At 40.6% G+C, this 22641-nt stretch overlaps 1 protein-coding gene across 1 annotated transcript in view; it reads right to left on the reverse strand.

The window, feature by feature from the left end:
• The window catches only part of ntrk3a (neurotrophic tyrosine kinase, receptor, type 3a), a 261268-nt gene that overhangs the window by 143419 nt on the left and 95208 nt on the right, over positions 1-22641 (reverse strand). Inside the window, exon 4 of the mRNA XM_070439688.1 lies at positions 18501-18569. Coding sequence (XP_070295789.1) covers positions 18501-18569 — 69 coding nt within the window. The remainder of the gene's footprint in view (positions 1-18500; positions 18570-22641) is intronic.

Here is a 22641-nt window from a genome sequence, read left to right on the forward strand (position 1 = left end):
GAGTAGAAAACAACATGCTATATACAGAGTAGAAACAACATGGCTATATACAGGGAGTAGAAAACAACATGGTTATATACAGGGAGTAGAAAACAACATGGCTATACACAGGGAGTAGAAAACAACATGCCTATACACAGGGAGTGCATACCAAATGGATATCACAGCCATCGTTATACACTAGGTAACACGCAGTTCTGGCTCAGAGTTAATCTCTTCAAATGATGATCTATTTGGTTACAATGAACGGACTAATTTGGTTTGGTGCAGTATTCTGTTCTGTCCAAGGTCAGTGTAACCTGGGTTCACTGTTCCATGTGTGTCTGATGCAACTCTGATGAGTGGTGAGCAAAGGCTTCCCACTTAAGACATAACAACAAAAATTATGAAGTGTGTGTGTGTGTGTGTGTGTGTGTGTGTGTGTGTGTGTGTGTGTGTGTGTGTGTGTGTGTGTGTGTGTGTGTGTGTGTGTGTGTGTGTGTGTGTGTGTGTGTGTGTGTGTGTAGGCAGATGGTCTCTCTTACTCAGTACCATGACAACATAAAGATAGCCAATGGGGAGTTTGGCCATAGCACTGATTTACTGATTATGGCCTGTGAGACTTAAATCATTTGCATGTCTTCCACTGACCTGATTAAAACATCAAATTAACCTTTGGAAAGGTCAAGGTGTCGTGCAGCTAGAAAAACACATGGGAGTCCCGTAGCCTATACGAAGAGCTGGAAATTGCTAATCACATATAACTTAATCATTGTTATTTCCTGTTATGTATTATACATTGGTATCTGCTTTTAAATGGCTAACTTAGCAAGTGATAGGTGGGTATAGACATTGTATAGAATGTGACAACAGAGAAATACATTTTATTTCATTTAAATTTGTATTAACTTGTACTTGTAGTTATTCAGGGTAGCCCAATTGAGACCAGGGTCTCATTCCCAATGGTACAAACATTTTGTCCCAATCATTTACATTCCAATTAAAACAAGAATAATAAAAATAACCACAAGGCACAACCTCAACACCACAATTTCAACAAATAAACCACTAGAATCAATCGAAACAACTGCAATCCTCAATGAATTAATTCAACACCAGAGTCGTAAACTGCTCTAGCAGCACCAGAGAATCAAGATGCCAACAATGGGGGGCACTAAAATGATTTACCTAAATTGGTCAAGACCAGAGGGACCTCAAGAGTTAACAATCCTTCGAGAAGGTTTGGTAGCTCATTATTTTATATGTTAGCAACAAAGTTAGGTAAGTTGGAAGCTTGTGTAGTACAGCCTTTTAAACAAAAAGGGAGTAATGAATTGATCTAAGGGACTTCAATGAGGACAAGCCAAACTTTTGATACAGGATGCAGTGGTGAGTATTAAAACTGTCACCAGTGATGAAATGAATGGCCCTATGTTAGACAGCATCCAAAGGTTTAAGAGTAGTGGCTGCTGCAATCTGGTAAATGGAATCACCATAGTCAAGAACTGGCAGGAAAGTTGACTGTACAATCTGCTTCCTGCTATTTAGGGAGAGCCTAGATCTGTTTCTGAAAAAGAAGCCCACTTTGAATCTTTGCTTTTAAACTGTGTGTTTTTTAAACAGGAAGTCTTTGTCAATCCAAATGCCCAGATATTTGTAGGTGGGAACCCAATCAATGGAAGAACCATCCAATGAATAAATATGTAGCCCATCTGAAACATTCCTGCGAGAACTAGAGAACAACATGTATTTAGTCTTGCCCGCATCAAGTACAAGTTTTAAACTAACCAAGGCTTTCTGTAAGGTATCAAGGTCAGATTGCAGCTCTAACATAGCCTGGTTAACAGTTGGGGCAATGGCATACACAGCAGTGTCRTCTGCATACAGATGAATATTACAACTTTAAAGATATGGACCAATATTATTTCTATAAATAGTAAAGAAAACAGGTTCTATTACTCACCCATTCAGTACTATATTATACAGTACAGTATTGAACATGAAATCATGCGTAGGGAGGTGTGGCCTGAATCAAAATAGCTCCCATTTTCTAGCTGGACTGGGAATTGAACTGCCTGCCACATACGCTTACCATGATAAATTAGACACAACGGTTTTTCATCAGTTAAACGTAAAGTTGGTGATGAGCAATTTAACAAGATCCTTACAGTACGTGAGTGCTCACTTAGTGGCAATAGCTATGCCAATACACCTAAAAGATCCTCCATTAACTACTCTACTGTATTCTCTAGGCAAACTGGCTAATGTTAATGTTAGCTGTACATATTTGAGTTACACACGAGTTACACACGAGTTAGTGTCGCCATACTTAGTGAAATCCCAGTTACACACAAATTGTTATTTATATATATATATATAGTGCCAAATAAGGGTTATTTGGCTTGTAACCATAGCGGAACCCTGATTTGGTGCTATATGGAACCTTTTTTTGAAGGTTCTATAAAGAACCATGCTCATAAGGTTCTAAATGGAACCTGTATGGTGCCAAAAGGAACCCTTTCCTAAGGTTTTATAAAGAAACGWTTTCATGGTTCGTTATAGAAAGTTTATGGAGAATGGTTTTATAAAGAACGTTTCTCAGTCTCAAAGGTTCTTTGTAGAACCATACAGGGATTTCTATTCTGATTTAATTGCCATATTATATTTGTAAAATTCCATAGGTTTTATTATTGTGTTTATTATATGGGTCAGTATGGTTCCACATACTGTAGAACCATCACCCTGCCCAAAACATTATTGAGGAACCAAGATTGTTTTAATGTGTACAGGATTTATGCAGTTTCCCTGGTTGGATTTGCATTAAACACAAACTGAGAGCGACCAGAGAGGAGCTGAACACTGCAGCAAAGGAATATGACAAAATCAAATTTGTATTTGTATTTATTAAGGATCCCCATTAGCTGCTGCCAAGGAATTTACTGACCTGCGATCGCCTAACCTAATCTACAGTATGTAATCTCATTTTATAGATGTGGACCATATTGGAGAGATCCAATAATATTTCTCTAACATATCCATAACATATCCAATAATGTTTGAGCAGGGAGGGTAATAATTGGAAAGGCTGAGATTACTCTATCCACATGCATAAAACTAAATTGAATTTAGGTTCTCTCCCCACGTGGTAATAATGTGCGGTGAATACATAAATGATCTGGCATGGCCCAAGGAGAAAGAGGAGGGGGGGGATTAAGCCCAAATTAAGAGCAGAGGCTAATTCAAGGCAGTGAATATGAATAGAACAGGGGCTAGGGATGTAACACCCTACCTTCCTCCTCAAAGATTACAGAAGCATTAGGATGACACCAGGCTTCTCTCTGCGTGGTCTTATTACCTTTCTGGTGACGTCTCAAATGATTATTGGAGCCAGGGATTAAATTGGCTTTCCTGCATCGTTAGTCTGAACCCCATACGAGAGGCCATTGTTTAATCATACTGTAATTACAGATTTAAGTCCTCCTGTCGCCACAATCTAATTATCAATCAAACGGGGTGTCACACAATTCAGGCACAGCCTATCAGTTAAACAACTGAGAAGTTATTCAGTTCAACTCACAATAAAGCCCAGAATCAAGACTTCTTCAGAAAATACTATATGTATGATGTACTAAAATGTAACTATCTACGACAATGAACAAAGGCAAAACGACAAGAAAACAGCTCTGACATATCCCTGAGCATCAAGCTAAAATTGCACATCATTATTTTCAAATGTGGACGGAATTGCCAACTCCAAAGCATGGTAAAGCATATCTATTTGAATCCATATGGATGATGTGGCAATAAGTCAAACAGCAGCTAGGATACAAAGAACAATATGTCTGAAACACGCTGTGCTCTGGTTCTACTTCCTTATATGGGTTTGGGAACTGTTTTGTTGATCCTGATACAGTGACAACATGCTGCTAAGCTGTCACTGGCTCTGAAAGCAGCAAGGGGGTGGAAATAGTTGTCATTGACCCTCATTTTAAATGACACGCGTGGATGCTAGTCTGCATATCTGCCAGGGTCTCACTTCAGGCATGAGGAATGTTTGAGCAACCACAACCAGTCACAGAAGTGGCAGAAGGAAACGGGAAGGAAGGAAGGTAGGGAGGTGGAAGTGTGAGAGATGAGGTTAGATTGACGTCTCATTGTGTGGGTAAGTGAGACAGTGCTGTGTCCTTGGCGGATGTTTCCTGATGCCCTTGTGTTCGTATCAGATGGCCAGGCAGACAGACACTGGTAGGCAGCACTGATGCTATTGAGCTCCCTGTCCGAGCTTTGGTGTTGATGTCTCCTCTGTGACAGAGAGCTGTAAGGGTAGTTTACTGCTGCTTTGAATGCCTGACACAACAAAGCCAGCCCACTCTGTGTGGTCGGTCCACACTCTGACTGCGGTTACTCCCAAGATTACTGCAAGCTCATTTTTCCCATCTAAAATCCATATTTCATAGTGATAGATATTGCCTCCTGTCAGTCCATGGCTAACATCTTCATAGAAAGTCCATGAGTCGCATCTTCAATGACCAAGATTGTTACCATTTGAGCGTAGCGACAGATGTATTCATCCCTAAAAATCCTGTTACTGTATGATGACAGAATTACACTGAACAAAAAAACAAGGCAACATGCAACAATTTCAAAGATTTTACTGAGTTACAGTTCATATAAGGAAATCAGTCAATTGAAATACATTGATTAGGCCCTATTCTATGGATTTCACATGATTGGGAATACAGATTTTTTTTTTGAAGTAGGGGCGTGGATCAGAAAAACCAGTCCGAATCTGGTGTGACCACCATTTGCCTCATGCAGAGCGACACATGTCCTTCGCATAGAGTTGATCAAGCTGTTGATTGTGGCCTGTGGAATGTTGTCCCACTCCTCTTCAATGGCTGTTCGAAGTTAGTGGATATTTTTATTACATTTTTATTTTATTTAACCTTTATTTAACTAGGCAAGCCAATTAAGAACACATTCTTATTTACAATGACGGCCTACCAAAAGGCAAAAGGCCTCCTGTGGGTACGGGGGCCTGGGATTAATATTATTTTTAAATAATTACAATATAAATATAGGACAAAACACACATCACAACAAGAGAGACACAACACTACATAAAGAGAGACCTAAGACAACAACATAACAAGGCAGCAACACATGACAACACAGCATGGTAGCAACACAATATGACAACAACATGGTAGCACAAAAACATGGTACAAACATTATTGGGCAAAGTCAACAGCACAAAGGTCAAGAAGGTATAGACAACAATACATCATACAAAGCAGCCACAACTGTCAGTAAGAGTGTCCATGATTGAGTCTTTGAATGAAGAGATTGAGATAAAACTGTCCAGACTATTGGCGGGAACTGGAACACGCTGTCATACACGCCGATTAAGAGCATCCCAAACATGCTCAGTGGGTGACATGTCTGGTGAGTATGCAGACATGTGTACAGACCCTTGTGACATGGTGCCATGCATTATCATGCGGAAACATGAGGTGATGGCGGTGGATGAATGGCATGACAACGAGCCTCAGGTTCTCGTCACGGTATCTCTGTGCATTCAAATTGCCATTGATGAATAGCATTTGTGTTTGTTGTCCGTAGCTTATGCCTGCCCATACCATAACCCCACCGTCACCATGGTACACTGTTCACAATGTTGACATCAGCAAACCGCTCGCCCACACGATGCCATACACAGTTGATACCGGGATTAATCCGTGAAGAGCACACTCCTCCAGCGTGCCAGTGGCCATCGAAGGTGAGCATTTGCCACCTGAAGTCGATTATGAAGCTGAACTGCAGTCAGGTCAAGACCCTGGTGAGGACGACGAGCACGCAGATGAGCTTCCCTGAGACGGTTTTTGACAGTTTGTGCGGATATTCTTCGGTTGAGCAAACCCACAGTTTCATCAGCTGTCCAGGTGGCTGGTCTCAGACGATCCCAGGGGTGAAGTAGCGGGATGTGGAGGTATTGGGCTGGCGTGGTTACATGTGGTCTGCGGTTGTGAGGCCGGTTGGACTTACTGCCAAATTCTCTAAAACAACGTTGGCGGCTTATGCAAAATAAATTAACATTAAATTCGCTGGCGACATCTCTGGTGGACATTCCTGTGGTCAGCATGCCAATTGCACGCTCCCTCAAAACTTGAGACATCTGTGGCATTGTGTTGTGTGACACAACTGCACATTTTAGAGTGGCCTTTTATTGTCCCCAGCACAAGGTCCACCTGTGTAATGATCATGCTGTTTAATCAGCTTCTTGATATCCACACCTGTCAGGTGGATGGATTATCTTGGCAAAGTAGAAATGCTCACTAACATGGATATAAACAAATGTGTCCACCAAATTTGAGAGAAATAAGATTTATTTTGCGTATGGAACATTTCTGGGATCTTTTATTTCAGCTCATGAAACATGGAACCAACACTTTACATGTTGTGTTTATATTTTTGTTCAGTRTATAACAAATTAACAAGGAATCAGAAGGGATGGCAGGGAGCACTAATCAATATGAGCGACATCGTTATGAGTGCATGAACATTTCTACATAGATCAACTTAATTCCCTCCAGTTTTGCAGCAGTCCTCTTTGCTAAGCAGCTTATTATCTATATCTTCTGAGCGATCACCTCAGGCTAACAATCAATAATAAAGCAACACTGGCATTATTCAGTGAACGCAGGCCGACAGCTCCAGCTACGTATTGAACAGCATGTTTGGCTCTGCGTTCTCTTTGATCTTGGTGGTATGAATAATAACAGCCTCSTATCACAGTTGTGTTCAAACAATACACTGTTATTTCTTCAAACTTTTCTTCTGTCGAAGCTACAGTGTAGGCTTTAGAGGGTTGTTAGTTACATTTTAGTTCTGGCTTGGAGTTTAGTCTTGAGGGTGTGTCGGGGTTAATTGTTGCAAACCCAAACTGAAAGCAGGGGTCATGTGTAATCACGCCAGCAGATGGACATGCCAGCTCTGAGCTTTGGGGCATGCACAGGGTGAATGACTGGCACCAAACAAATACCCTGTTCTTCTTATTCCATCTCAGCTGAAAATGTGTTCCTTTCATGTTGGTAGAGCCAGAGTTTCATAAATGTGTTTTCATCAAGAAAAAAAAAGTATGCTTTTTTAAATTCAGAAATGCACAACTTCACGTTATTGCGATAGATACGTTCGTTGACAGAGTATTTTGTAATACTATGATATTCAACGTCTATTTAGTCTGTGAATTGTATGCACTTTATAGATGAAGGATGATTAGCCTACGTGCCACCATTTCCATGACTGATCAAACTAATCAGAAAGGGCCTATGAAAGGGATTACAGGATTTAGCTATCACAGTTTAGGATGTTTTAAAGTAACACCACATTCCAAAGCCACCATTGACTCCAGGGCTGAATACATGGCAATTCAGACATGGACCGATGCACACCTAATTATTTTAGGATTTTAATTAAGAGGCCGATCATTAGAGATTCCACTCCTACAGTATGATTAATCACAGTGGACATTTTGGCTGTAATCCCCATCCAGGCATCCAGGTAGCAGTGGCATATTAAAATGGACATAAAAAAAAGAAATGGGGGGGGTGCTGCTGCCCTTTCCATTCCTAATACGGTTTCCCTTTTTTTTAACCTTGTGTTGTACCCAGTTCTGGCTAGGATGAAGTCCCGGCAGAGCAGAGCTCCCACTCACCTGCTCTCTAATTGGCTGCGCCATCATTTGGATGTCTGGGCAGAGTTCCATTTGGCTAATGGACACCACCTGCACTGTCATTATTTCAGAATTAACAAAAGTACAGCTAAGCCTGATCCTGGTGGTTGTCCGTTGGAGACTAAAGGCAAGCTGGAATGTAGGCAAATTATGCCATCATCATGTTCCAAGATTACTTTCCCTTAGTTTGGTGAGAAAATGTTGTTCTATCATGGGATGATAAGGCATGAAGGCTGTAAAACTGACATGATTCTGTTGTTTTGTGACATGCCTGATCTGATGTGTTCTTAATAATATCACTCATGTACTGTATGTGTCCCAGCTCGTTCAAAAATAGATCATCTCTTCACACTGACTGACACAGACATATCCTAGCTGTTCATAAAGGCCTTTCTATAGAGGCCATGCAGGATTAAAGAAAGGTCACCAGTAGAAAGAGGATTGATGATGCTCCTGGCCCCTGGCACAGCGGCTTTGTGGCCACAGAGAAAATGTTTGTTGAAGCTGCTGAATGTGCCTTTGTGCTTCTGCTGCAAATAATCTTGTATTGTATCATCTTTGATGCAGCTACTGCAGATTTGCCATTTAGCAAACCCCTACCCTGATACCATTTACAGGCATTGTGAGTGGCTGTGCCGTCAAAGCAGCGTCTTTACCCCCGGCTCCCTTGGCTAAAGGACACAGACTAAAATAAGGTCAGATTATCTTTTCTTGACGTGCTATAAAGCCCCAGAAAAGAGTGCCAGTCCAGTGTGAGCCATCTATCTCATCAGGTCTGTCTTCGACCCCCAGCAGCAGAACAGATAGGCACTCAATGAGAAACCATCAGAAGCAGAGAAATAAGCCCTTACACGTAGAAAAAAAGGTGCTATCTAGAACCTAAAAGGGTTCTTCGGCTGTCCCCATAGGATAACCTGTTTTAGTTCCAGATATAACTATTTTTGGTTTCAGGTAGAACCCTTTTTTGGTTCCAGGTAGAACCCTATCCACATAACTAACACATGTATGATTCAAATATACATTTTCTCATGTAAGAATCTAGCAAATAGGCATTAAATGAGACATGAGTATTATATTAATGGATAGAATATTTGTTGCTGCAGGTCATAGAGGTTATGAGAAAGCATATAAAGAATAAGTAATCCAGAAATACTTTAAATAAAACACTACTTCCACAATATGGGATACATCATACAGTGTTAAAGTAGTGTATCTGAGGGTTAATTTATGGTCAGATTCTGATGAAGGCTAGAAAAATATGATTCACTCACTCTAGCAAGAAGTGTTTTTGGCTTGCCTTTGGATGGCTCTTTGCCTTAATAAAGTGATACCAACTGGGGAAGGTTTTGATTGCCAATAAGGTCCAAGTGAAATCTGTCTGCACTCCAAAAATGTGTGTCCCCTCTACAAAACTGACATTTACGGAAATGAGCAAAGCTAGCAGGGAATAACATTTTGGACTTTGGAGTTCTACTTTTATTTTTTAACATTGATCCAGGAGTCAATGTTTGCTAATTAGGCTTTCATCCAACCCACAAGGATCCATGATCAAATGAGTATACAGCAACGTGTTTTCCCTATCTATCACAAGGCAAGCAATGGCGAGAAAAAAACACTTGTCCTGTGGGCTTGATATTCAATGTCCGTTGAGTGTCACCAAGCCCCGATGGTGCCATAGTGGTAACATAAATACCGTATAATATCATATTCAACATCATGTATAGCAGGGGTGTCAAATTCATTTTGACCCCGGTGGCCGCATTCGGTCTTCAACGGATCCGGAGGGCTGCACTGAAACTTGGCTATGTTTCCTCACTGTCAAAAATAGCTCAAAATAGTCCTCTATCCATCCTTTTAAGAATTTTCTATGTTCTCTGACTGTCTAGCTTTCAGTTCAGTGTTTATTAGTGACCTATACACAGTCAAGAAACTGTATAAATGTTGGCCCATTATCATTTTAACACAGTTTCAAGTTTCAAAGTTTAAAAAAAAACTCAAACCACCCAAAGGCTGGAATGTCCCCCCTCGCGGGCTGGATCCGAGCTGTATGTTTGACACTCCTGATCTATAATACTGTTTTTATACTACTGTTTCACTGTTTTTATATTACTGTTCTACTGTTGTTGTACTACTGTTCTGTTTTTAAACTACTGTACTGTTTTTATACTACTGTTCTAATACTACTGTTCTACTGTTTTTATACTACTGTTCTACTGTTTTATACTAACTGTTTCTAATCTGTTTTATATACTGTTCTACTTGTTTTATACTACTGTTCTAATTTTATGCTACTGTTCTACATGTTTTTATACTACTGTCTAAACTGTCTTTATACACTGTTCTACTGTTTTTATACTACTGTTCTAATGTTTTTATACTACTGTGTTCACTGTTTTAATCTACTGTTCTACTGTTTTTACTACTGTTCTACTGATTTATGCTACTGTTCTACTGTTTTTATACTCACTGTTTCTACTGTTTTATACTACTGTTCTATGTTTTATGCTTACTGTTCTACTACTGTTTTATACTACTTGTTCTACTGTTTATGCTACTGTTCTACATGTTTTATACTACTGTTCTACTGTTTTATATGCTACTGTTTACTGTTTATTGCTACTGTTCTAACTGTTTTATACTACTGTTCTACTGTTTTATACTACTGTTCTAATCTGTTTTTATACTAACTTGTTCTACTGTTTTATTGCTACTGTCTAATGTTTTTTATACTACTGTTCTACTGTTTTATGCTACTGTTCTACTGTTTTAATGCTACTGTTCTACTGTTTATCTACTGTTCTACTGTTATCTACTGTTCTACTGTTTTTATACTACTGTTCTACTGTTTTATGCTACTGTTTCTAAACTGTTTTTATACTATGTTCTATCTGTTTATGCTACTGTTCTACTGTTTTATGCTACTGTTCTACTGTTTTTATACTACTGTTCTACTGTTTTATACTACTGTTCTACTGTTTTTATGACTACTGTTTCTAACTGTTTTATACTACTGTCTACTGTTTTTATACTACTGTTCTACTGTTTTATGCTACTGTTCTAATGTTTTATACTACTGTTCTACTGTTTTATGCTACTGTTCTACTGTTTTATGCTACTGTTCTAACTGTTTTATTGCTACTGTTTACTGTTTTATGCTACTGTTCTACTGTTTTTATACTACTGTTCTACTGTTTTATACTACTGTTACTGTTTTTATACTACTGTTCTACTGTTTATACTACTGTTCTACTGTTTTATACTACTGTTCTTACTGTTTTAGCTACTGTTCTAATGTTTTTATACTACTGTTCTACTGTTTATATGCTACTGTTCTACTGTTTTTATGCTACTGTTCTAACTGTTTAATGCTACTGTTCTACTGTTTTATACTACTGTCTACTGTTTTTATACTACTGTTCTACTGTTTTATGCTACTGTTCTAATGTTTTTATACTACTGTTCTACTGTTTTATGCTACTGTCTAATACTGTTTATGTGCTACTGTTCTACTGTTTATTCTACTGTTCTACTGTTTTTAATGCTACTGTTCTACTACTGTTTTATACTACTGTTCTACCTGTTTTATACTACTGTTCTACTGTTTTAACTCGTTCTAACTGTTTTATCTACTTGTCTACGTTTTTATGCTACTGTTCATACTGTTTTTATACTACTGTTCTACTGTTTTATATGCTACTGTTCTACTGTTTTTATGCTACTGTTCGACTAACTGTTTTTATTCATACGATAAAGATAGTCATCCCAAAACGTTTAGCACCGTCACCCTTGCTAGTGCTACTCCTTATTGCCTGCTCTCTCTCTCTATCGGTGGGTGCGTGAGTACTCGTGTTTGCATGTGTGTGCGTGGGTGTGTGTGTCTACGCTTGTGTGTGTGTGTGTGTGTGTGTCTCAGCTCAGTAAAGCAGCTAATTTGCTAGGTTGGGCTTGGTGAGGGGAGGGAGCAGTGAGATTGGCAGGTATGCACCCAGCCAGCACCAAGACTCCTGATGAGGCTGCCTCATTCACACAGCTCATTTACCATTCTGTGATTACACTTGCAGGACTGGGGAACAGGGAGCCACACACACACACACACACACACATTCCCTTTTCACCCTAGTAACCCTATGTTGTTTTTTTCCTGTCAAGCACCAAAACAAGCTGACAGCAATTACCACAGAACACAAGCAGTAGCACAGAGTGGCATGGCTGCTGGTGGTTAAGACTCTCACACGGAGCTGCTGCTGCTGTTGTCTCACACTTTATTGCTTTGTGCGTTCAGTATCACTCTGTTTACTGTTGCTTTGTTTATTCCAAGCAGTTAGAGAGGAAACCATGCATGCAGAAATAGTCAGTGAAACGACAAGGTTCAGCAGCGTTAGCCCCGAGGCTTCATGCATGTAACACAATGTGTCTGAGGCCCGCAACAACAACTCATTTAAAATGGCAAAACAATTCAGGTCAGTTTTGCCTTTGAAATTATTAAGCAATTGTATGCCTTCTGCGTCATGATTAYTACACATTACTGCATCTTACATGAATTTGAATATCTCCCAGAACATGTATGTGCCAAATTTAAAATGTACAATGTACAAATAAAATGTGATTTGATTTGATGTATCCTGCAACCCATGCCCTATCCTGAGGCCCCTTACTGACGTTTAAAAATCCAACAAAAAGTACTTGTCCTTATATCCAGTGAAAAATAGGGGTCTGATTGCGCAGTGCCTTAGTGCTTCAGTTGAAACACCTCCACAACAGCAGCCATTTCAGACTGACAGGCATAACTCTGATGCACTCTGATCTGGAAAGAAAAGCCATCCCTCTGCCTGTCTAGTTTTAATCAACAGATGTGGTCCCTAGAGAGTGCATGGGACCATGACGACCAGCGGGCTAGCACCTGCCATTAACTTTTTATGGCTGCAGGGGCAGTATTGAGTAGCTTGGATGAAAGGTGCACAGAGGTGCCCATAGTAAACTGCCTGCTCCTCAGTCCCAGTTGCTAATATATGCATATTATTATTCATATTGGATAGAAAACACTCTGAAGTTTCTAAACTGTTTGAATGATGTCTGTGAGTATAACATAACTCATATGGCAGGCAAAAACCTGAGAAAAAATCCAAACAGGAAGTGGGAATTCTGAGGCTGGTCGATTTTCAACCAAGATCCCATTGAATTCACAGCGAGATATGGATGTGTTTGCACTTCCTACGTCTTCCACTAGATGTCAACAGTCTGTAGAACCTTGTCTGATGCCTCTACTGTGAATGGGGGCCGAATGAGAGGGGAATTAGTCAGGTCTGCCATAACCTGACCATGCTTTCACCTTGCGCGTTCACATGAGAGGGAGCTCTGTTCCATCGCTCATSTGAAGTCAATGTAATTCTCTGGTTGGAAAGTTATTCAAGATTTATGTTAAAAACATTCTAAAGATTGATTCAATACATTGTTTGACATGTTTCTACTGACTGTTACGGAACTTTTGGACATTTCGTCAGCTTTTAGTGAACGCGCTTCCTGACGTTGGATTTGTTTACCAAACACGCTAACAAAAATAGCWATTTGGACATAAATGATGGACATAACCGAACAAAACAAAAGTGGGAGTCCTGGGAGTGCATTCCGACGAAGATCAGCAAAGGTATGTGAAGATTTATAATGCTTTTTATGAGTTTTGTTGACTGCACAATTCAGCTTTGTGGCTGAATGCTGTTTTCAGATTATTGAATATTGTGTTTTGCCATAAAGCTTTTTGAAATCTGACACAGCGGTTGCATTAAGAACAAGTGTATCTTTAATTCTATGTAAAACATGTATCTTTCATCAAAGTTTATGATGAGTATTTCTGTTATTTGACGTGGCTCTCTGCAATTTCTCCTGATATTTTGGAGGCATTTCTGAACATGGCGCCAATGTAAACTGAGGTTTTTGGATATAAATATGAACTTAATCGAATTGTGTAACATGAAGTCCTATGAGTGTCATCTGATGAAGATCATCAAAGGTTAGCGATTCATTTTATCTCTATTTCTGCTTTTTGTGACTCCTGTCTTTGGCTGGAAAAATGACTGTGTTTATCTGTGATTTTGCGGGGACCTAACATAATCGTTTGTGGTGCTTTTGCTGAAAAGCCTATTTGAAATCGGACACTTTGGTGGGATTAACAACAAGAATACCTTTAAAATGGTATAAGATACATGTATGTTTGAGGAATTTTAATTATGAGATTTCTGTTGTTTGAATTTGGCGCCCTGCACTTTCACTGGCTGTTGTCATATCGATCCCGTTAACGGGATTGCATCCATAAGACGTTTTCAAGTTGGAATCTGTAGCGGTGAAAATGCCACGTCCGTTTGCCATATTAAAACAACAGACATTACTTTTTTACTTTTTAAAACACTGCTTTTTTTCTCCATCTGACATCATTGCATGATGTGCAATGAGCAGGGGAGAGTGGGGTACTGTATATTGAGCCCCTCTTGTTTCTAGGAAACCATACAAAATCAATAGTTTGACCATATATTTAGGAAGAGGTCATCATTTCATGGAGTCTGTGAAGGAAGAAACCACATGGAAAAAGTATTACGCAAGTTACGTCAAAAAAACTGCTTTTCACCAAGTGAGATTCATGTATTGTGTTAGTGGTTTCATGATGCTTGTATCTAAACCAAAGTAGATCATTTTAAGATTGTTCTATACATCATTTGGGGTCTTTATTAGCTTCAATTATAGGTCCTAAACTTAGCATGAAAGTGCATTCTTGTGGCTGTGTGGGCTAATATAGTCGAGATGTTTGGCTTGGGTTATGTTGAGCCAATGGTTGAGCCAATGGCAAGTTAAGCAAGGCATTATCGCTGGGATATGATGTAACAACAGGGCCTGGCCTACGTTAAAAGTGTTTTAAAAAGTACAAAGCGTTTGTTAGGTGTTAAGCCTGTGTTAAAAGATGCTACGAATATTAAAAGACAAAAAAAGGGACTGTGAATGTGTTGAAATGTTTTTGGGAAATAAAGATAGACATGGTTTTAAAAAGGTAGTAGTACTATTTAATTCAGTACAGACATTTGTTGGCCGCTTAATTTACCCTGTCCCACGGCTCAATTTACCCCATACCCAGAATAAGTTGTGCCAAGAGACAACTTTTTTTTTGGAGAAGCTGGGTTTTCGCAACTGTAATGTTTACATGAATTCTGATTATTTCCAGGGATACATAACATCCTGAAATATATGTCATGTCTTTGTTAGAAATAATACTATATTTCCCTTGACGGAGTGATGCTGAACGTAAAAACTATCTCACCTTTAAAGACAGACTCAACCATCTTTCCCTTAATGCGGATCTCAGCTTTAAAGTCAGACGCAGGGTGCATCTGAAATTGCACCCTATACCCTATATAGTGCACTACTTTTGACCAGGATCCACTGGGTTCTGGTCAAAAGTATTGGACTATGAGGGAATAGGGTCCCATTTAGGACGCAGCCGAGAAGCCTATCCGCATGCCTCAGCCCTGCTGTGTTTGCTATGTTTGTCATTGTGCCGACATTCCACAGAGGACTGGAGAGTAAATCATTTAAGAAAAAATGTGATATCCATTGAATTATGTTTTATTAGTCGTTTGTTAGGCTCTACACCACAGAAAATAAGAAATTAATCAATGTCTTTGTTCCCAATTGGTCAGAAGGAAATGGCACTAATTTCTAACCAGTTTCATCTTCTTTMCGTCAGATTCTTCTCTTTGCTCAAGCTGTGATGTTGGGCGCTTATCACTGAGCCTTTGTTGAACAGTTTTAGTAATTAGAGATTAAATACTACACTCTTGGAAAAAAACGGTTTGAAAAGGGTTCTTCGGCTGTCCCCTTTTAGATTCTAGATAGAAACTTTTTTTGTAAGAGTGTATAAGCAGACTGAAAGGTTTTTTATTCTTCTAACAGGCTGTACTATTCAGAAGACACAAACAGTCAAAATATGGCTAGAAATAACAATGGTATCAAAAGGAATGGTCATTTAAGTTCACACAACAAAATTACCATCTGTAGAGTCTATACTTCATCTGTGTTTTCAAAACAACACTTATTTGTCTCTACTTCACTCAACCTTTTCCATGTTGTCAGTATACCCTCTCATCTTACAGCTACACTACCATTCAAAGTTCGGGGWCACTTAGAAATGTCCTTGTTTTTGAAAGAAAAGCACCTTTTTTGTCCATTAAAATAACATCAAATTGATCAGAAACACAGTGTAGACATTGTTAATGCTGTAAATGACTATTGTAGATGGAAACGGTTGTTTTTTTATGGAATATCTACATAGGCGTACAGAGGCCCATTATCAGCAACCATCACTCCTGTGTTCCAATGGCACGTTCTGTTAGCTAATCCAAGTTCATCATTTTAAAAGGATAATTGATCATTAGAAAACCCTTTTGCAATTATGTTAGCACAGCTAAAAACTGTAGTTCTGATTAAAGAAACAATAAAACTGGCCTTCTTTAGACTAGTTGAGTATCTGGAGCATCAGCATTTGTGGGTTCGATTACAGGCTCAAAATGGCCAGAAACAAAGAAACTTCTTCTGAAACTCGTCAGTCTATTCTTGTTCTGAGTAATGAAGGCTATTCCATGCGAGAAACTGACAAGAAACTGAAGATATCGTACAACACTGTGTACTACTCCCTTCACAGAACAGCGCAAACTGTCTCTAACCAGAATAGAAAGAGGAGTGGGAGGCCCCGGTGCACAACTGAGCAAGAGGACAAGTACATTAGAATGTCTAGTTTGATAAACAGACGCCTCACAAGTCCTCAACTGGCAGCTTCATTAAATAGTACCCGCAAAACTCCAGTCTCAACGTCAACAGTGAAGAGCCGACTCCAGGATGCTGGCCTTCTAGGCAGAGTTCCTCTGTGTGTGTTCTTTTGCCCCTCTTAAAAAGTTATTTTTATTTGCCAGTCTGAGGTATGGCTTTTTGTTTGCAACTCTTCCTAGAAGGCCCACATCCTGGAATCACCTCTTCACTGTTGACGTTGTTTTACGGGTACTATTTAATGAAGCTGCCAGTTGAGGACTTGTGAGGCGTCTGTTTCTCAAACTAGAGTTTCAGTTTCAGAAGAAAGTTTCTTTGTTTCTGCCCATTTTGAGCCTGTAACCGAACCCACAAATGCTGATGTTCCAGATACTCTTTAAATCAGGACAACAGTTTTCAGCTGTGCTAACATAATTGCAAAAGGGTTTTCAAATTTATAATTAGCCTTTTAAAATGATAAACTTGGATTAGCTAACACAACGTGCCATTGGAACACAGGAGTGATGGTTGCTTATAATGGGCTTATGTATGCCTATGTAGATATTCCATTAAAAATCAGCTGTACATTCTAACTCCTATCATCAGCTACTCTGCTGCCCATGATATTCTTACTCTGGTATTATTCAAGTATTCTATGTATTTGGTTGCTTTTAGCCTAAGTAGTGCTCCATGTACAACATCCTCCTCCTCCTTCTGCCTTTAAAGGACAGGCAACCATGAAAATAAGATAGGCCTCCCCAGAGGAGCTGCCCTGTTTCCATAGCTTAAAATACCACATTTATATCACAACCTTACAGCTGCTCTTCATTTGTTCCCCCTCCCTGGGCTGAGCCTGTCTCTTATACACATCTAGATGTGTATAAGAGACAGAGCCTAAGTAGTGCTCCATGTACAACATCCTCCTCCTCCTTCTGCCTTTAAAGGACAGGCAACCATGAAAATAAGATAGGCCTCCCCAGAGGAGCTGCCCTGTTTCCATAGCTTAAAATACCACATTTATATCACAACCTTACAGCTGCTCTTCATTTGTTCCCCCTCCCTGGGCTGAGCTGAGCGATGATAAAGCCTAGCCTGCTCCCTGCTCTTTGCTCTGCGTCAGGCCCTGGCTGAGATGTGTATAAGAGACAGGGGCTGAGCTGAGCGATGATAAAGCCTAGCCTGCTCCCTGCTCTTTGCTCTGCGTCAGGCCCTGGCTGAGGCTCTCTGCTATTTAGGGAAAGCACTCACTCTGATTCCTGGACTGGAGAGGATGGAGGGGATGCAAGTGTAATAACTCTACGATGGCCATATATCAACGCTAGGCTTCAATTTGTGTATTCTACCGAAAGGGAGGACCTAACAGGTCCAAACAAGTAGCAGATTCAGGCCATAAACACACTGATTGCTCATACAGGTGTAGGATTTTAATGTGACCTATATTGTCACAGCAAAATAATCCTGCAGCAGCAGGATTTGAAAGTTTCGTCTATGATGTTGCTTGATTGGTGGTTAGGCTATTAGCTGGCCAAAAGTAGGCTACATAAAAAGTGCAATACTGTTAATGTAACCGTGTGTTAGTGTGGGTTTTCAGTGAATTTATGTAAATCACAAAGCTCATCTGCATTTCTGGCGATGCAGGAGAATTCTCAACAACAAAAGAGCATTCAAATTAAGATCCTACACCTGTATATTCCTGGACAAACAAGACACTAAAGGACCAGAGAATCACCCGGCCTGGACAGCTCCATTTAACACACTCATATGTCACATCCATTAAATCAACGGTTATGACGCAGGGAATAAAGTATAGTGTTGTTTGTCTGTTTCAATGATTTTCTCCAAGTTAATTGTTGTTTGGCTTTGAATGGAAGAAGATGGGAATCCATTTGGAAACCATGAAGGTTGTGCTAAATGGGTTGCACATTTAGGATATAACAGGCTCTATGAAAGGTTTTTCTGGGTGCACAAGTTGATAAAATAAGATAAAAAATGTACAAAAACTTACAGCTCGAAGAGTTGAAGATTCTGGAAGAGTTGCCATGATAATGTGGTCAGAGGATTCTTCGATAAGTTTCTGTAGAAGAGAGGGAGAGAGAGAAAACACATGAGAGGGATAAATGTATTAGTGCTGGACTATGTGGCCGAGGCAGATGAAGAAAACAGCAGCAGAGAAAACACAAAGCACAAACCAAAGAAACACGAAAAATCCTGAGAGAATAAGTGGTGCTGGAGGGAACGGAGCAGCCTTGACAATCCAATAAAGACAGACTTGGTCATTTTCAAGACAACAAATTAAATAGAGACACCGAGGGCCTGAGGCCTTCAAATCCAATACAAAGGAGGTGAGATAAGGCATGTAACCACCAGAGCACCGCTCTAAGGTGTTAAACCCTGAAATGGAGGCATTCTTGTAGAGCGAGAGTGAGTGGTCCACCAAAAGATCTGTATGTATTCTGGAGAGCTGATAACATATTTATATTTAAAATTTTGTCATTTAACAGACACTCTTATCCAGAGCAACTTCCAATACGAAAAGGCATGCGCTTCCAGAAGTGAAAAATGGTAGGCTACAGTATGAAGTACGAGGTTGTGCTCAAGATCAACGCAATGATGTGAAAATATTGCACCATCAAACTAACACAGTGAAATGCTCACTAGGGACCAGCTACCCAAGCCCTCTCCAACCCAGACCCATCTCTGTGAAGAGACGGTGAGCACCAGGGGGGTTGAATCACTAATAGTAGAGCCAGGCGAACAGCCACTCATTATCAATATTCATTGAATACTTCAGATCACTTAATACCCTAACACTGCCCTGGTTAGATCCTAGCAGGCCTGCTTGACAKATAATCAATGCATTCCACTGCAGTCTTACCACTCATCTGGCCCTGGGGAGCTGGGGACTGCTGCTTCTCTGGCTGCCTGTCCCTGACCTGTTCCCTCTGCTGCCTTGCTCTGCAGCACCACGGACAGGGAGAGAGTACACTACACACACACCTCTCGGTAGCCTCTCTATACAGAACCACAGACAGCACAAGACCAGATCAATGGGCAGCATCTATGGGCAGCATAACTACACATATCTCTTAGTGCTGTCAATAGTCCACATTGCTGTACAATATTCACTGCATACTGTTACCTGCTCCTCTCTACTACAGGACCATGGACAGTGCCAGTATTCAAACACAGCCCATTGCCTGTTCTTACTTCAGCACCATGGATAGAGGCATACAGTAGGATGGGCAGTTCAGGCTATTTTCTCAAATATAAAGATGAAATCACTCTACTGTACAGTAAATCCTTCCCTATCTCAGACCTGGCGGTAGGTAGCATAGGCTCAGTATCCCACATTACGGGTAAGAAGCCGGCCTCAGTTGGTCAGGCACAGGAGGCTCTTCAGCGGCCACTGTGACTAATTCAGCTTGAGGATTTCGGAGAGTCAAATTGCCCAGCTGAGGGCTGGTTGCCTGTTCCCCCACACTACAGTCCAATTCCTATCACACCCTCTTCTCCCTGCAGTGTGCACTCATTCACTCCCTTTCAAGGATTGCAAATCGTTGGGTCGGGGTAGACAGAGTCTGTAATAGTTTTTTTTTTATACCTCAATCATTGAGAGGGAAAGGGGGGAAATCTTACCGTTCATACCATTCTTTATCATTACTATACATGTTATGGCGTAGTTGATTCATGGGTAGTCTATGTTGTTTACGTGTTTTATGTTTCAAAGGAAAAGGTCTGTCCAGGTTGATTGCATCAAATGAAACAAAATTGTTCCTTTCATTTCAGGAAACATTACCGCGATGCTTAATGTGCTTCCTCGGCAAGTACCTCATTTGGTGGTTGGGTGCATTGGGATCCCATAGGCCAGTGGTTCCCAACCTTTCTTCGGTTACTGTACCACCAATTGAATTTTGCTCTGCCCGGAGTACCCCTGAAATACCCCCTCATGTGCATTTTACCGGCAGGCCTGTGGTCTAATATGTCTTCTCTGACTAGGTATCCCCCTTTCCCTAGTACCCCTGGTTGGGAACTACTGCCCTAGACTAACCCTACTAAACACCGATGCGCTGCTGCACATGTCTGTTTCCGTGGCAACGAAAAAACCAAAGAGGCGCCTGCCACCGCTCATGATTTTACCTTGCATTTTCTGTGACACAGAGGGAACAGAACCCTACACAGAGCTGTACGTCTTTTTTTAGAGGACCTGCGACCACCATAACAGAGACAAAGTGTGTGACCTGGCATTACAGCAGCCGCTTCGAGCCAAGTCTCCAGAGACAATGGTAACTAATCCCCTAGCTAGCTGAAGGATTAGGAGCCAGGAGGACTGCACCACCAAGACGCCAGGAGGACTCAGGATGCTACTAGCATCTTCCATAACACTCTATGTGCACCTCTGGCCCCTGGCATTCTAATCACCTCATTAAATTGATAATGAGATTATTAAAGCTGCATCCATTGGGACTAGCAGGGGCTGTATGGTTTATTTCTACATGTTATTATTCTTGGCACACAAAGGAGTTCATCTGGACACTGTGTATTAAGAGCCCAGTCCTAGGAAAATAACATGTAGCCAGAGCCAGAGCTAACTGAGCCGGCAAAAAGGCTGTCTGTCTGTCCATCTGTCTATCAAGCCTGTCCCCCTGAGGACGGGGACACGCTAATGAGAAATGGGAACTCTACACAAAGACTGCCCTCAGAAGGACAAATATAGACACTGGAATTAGATACAAGTATACTGTAGGAGGAAAAAGCTAGTGTTTCTAAGAAAGTATGCCCATGAAGATGGCCTGTTGACAAARGATTTTTTTCTGGCTGCTAGACAACAGAGTATTAGTAGTGATTAGTAATGGTTTCTGCAGTTGTTGACCTGCCCTTTGCAGCATCAAAAGATGATGCTCCCCAGTCGAACAGTCACCTTCCATCTGTGTAACAGTGATAAAGAGATAATGGCATCACATGGGAATGGAACTATGATGTGAGCTGCAGCCTTTCAGAGGAAAAAAACAAATAAATTCACACCATTAGTCTAAAAATGGAACACAATAACGGAATTTTGTAGGAAACCTCTCTTGGCTCAMAAATAATCCCTTTCAGATTGTCACACAGACAGAATCAATTACTGGAATGGTTTAGGGAGAGCTGCATACTGGAGCAGAGGAAGAGCAGGAGGCCTCTGGAAGAACTCGTGTTGTTTAGACACAGTATCTTCTGCATACAGGGCCGGCCCCAGGCATAAGCGAAATATATATTTTTAAATGTATTATTATTCWTTTTATTTATTCTTTATTTAACTAGGCAAGTCAGTTAAGAACAAATTCCTATTTACAATGACGGCCTACCCCGGCCAAACCAGGACAACGCTGGGCCAATTGTGCGCCGCCCTATGGGACTCCCAATCACGGCCGGATGTGATACAGCCTGGGTTCAAACCAGGGACTGTAGTGACGCCTCTTGCACTGAGATGCAGTGCCTTAGACCGCTGCGCCACTCGGGAGGCCGTATGCACTTTTTTTAGGAACTCAGTCAGGTATAGTAGAACACACAAGTTCCAATTCTGACATTTGGTTGTGCATCAGCAGTTTTTATTTTCTTGTCAGTCACTCAATAAGCTGTATCAGCTAACAATTTTATTATTGGTAAGTTAGTCTAACCAGCTATCTAAACTTGTAGTAATCATGGCCGAATACCCACCGAGCATGCAGGGCCCATGCCCAGGGGCCCTGACTTCCAGGGGGCCCCCATTGGTTTTGTTAGTCACTCTCACTCAGATATCATATTAACATGGCATAAGTCATGGCAAAATGTGTAGAATTGCTGGAAATGATCTGTTAAACTGCAAACTTAATAGAATTGCATGAAATGTGTTGTAAAATTGCAAAATGTTCTTTCCTCCCCATGGCAGAACGTGTAGAATTGCAAAGACATTCCTTGAAACTGCAACATTTGATACGCCCTATGGCAAAATGTGTTGAATTGAAGGAAATTTACTTTAAAAAAAAGTTCTCTCCACAGTTAAGAGGTAGGACACTAAAAGGTGGGGGGGCCCCCCAACCAAACCTCGCTTAGGGCCCTCAAAACGCTAGAGCCAGCCCTGAATGCATCGGTGCACTATATGTTGGCATGAATATGCATGGGTGTGTAAT

Source organism: Salvelinus sp. IW2-2015, linkage group LG4q.1:29 (assembly GCF_002910315.2).
Source record: "Salvelinus sp. IW2-2015 linkage group LG4q.1:29, ASM291031v2, whole genome shotgun sequence".
Taxonomy (NCBI): domain Eukaryota; kingdom Metazoa; phylum Chordata; class Actinopteri; order Salmoniformes; family Salmonidae; genus Salvelinus; species Salvelinus sp. IW2-2015.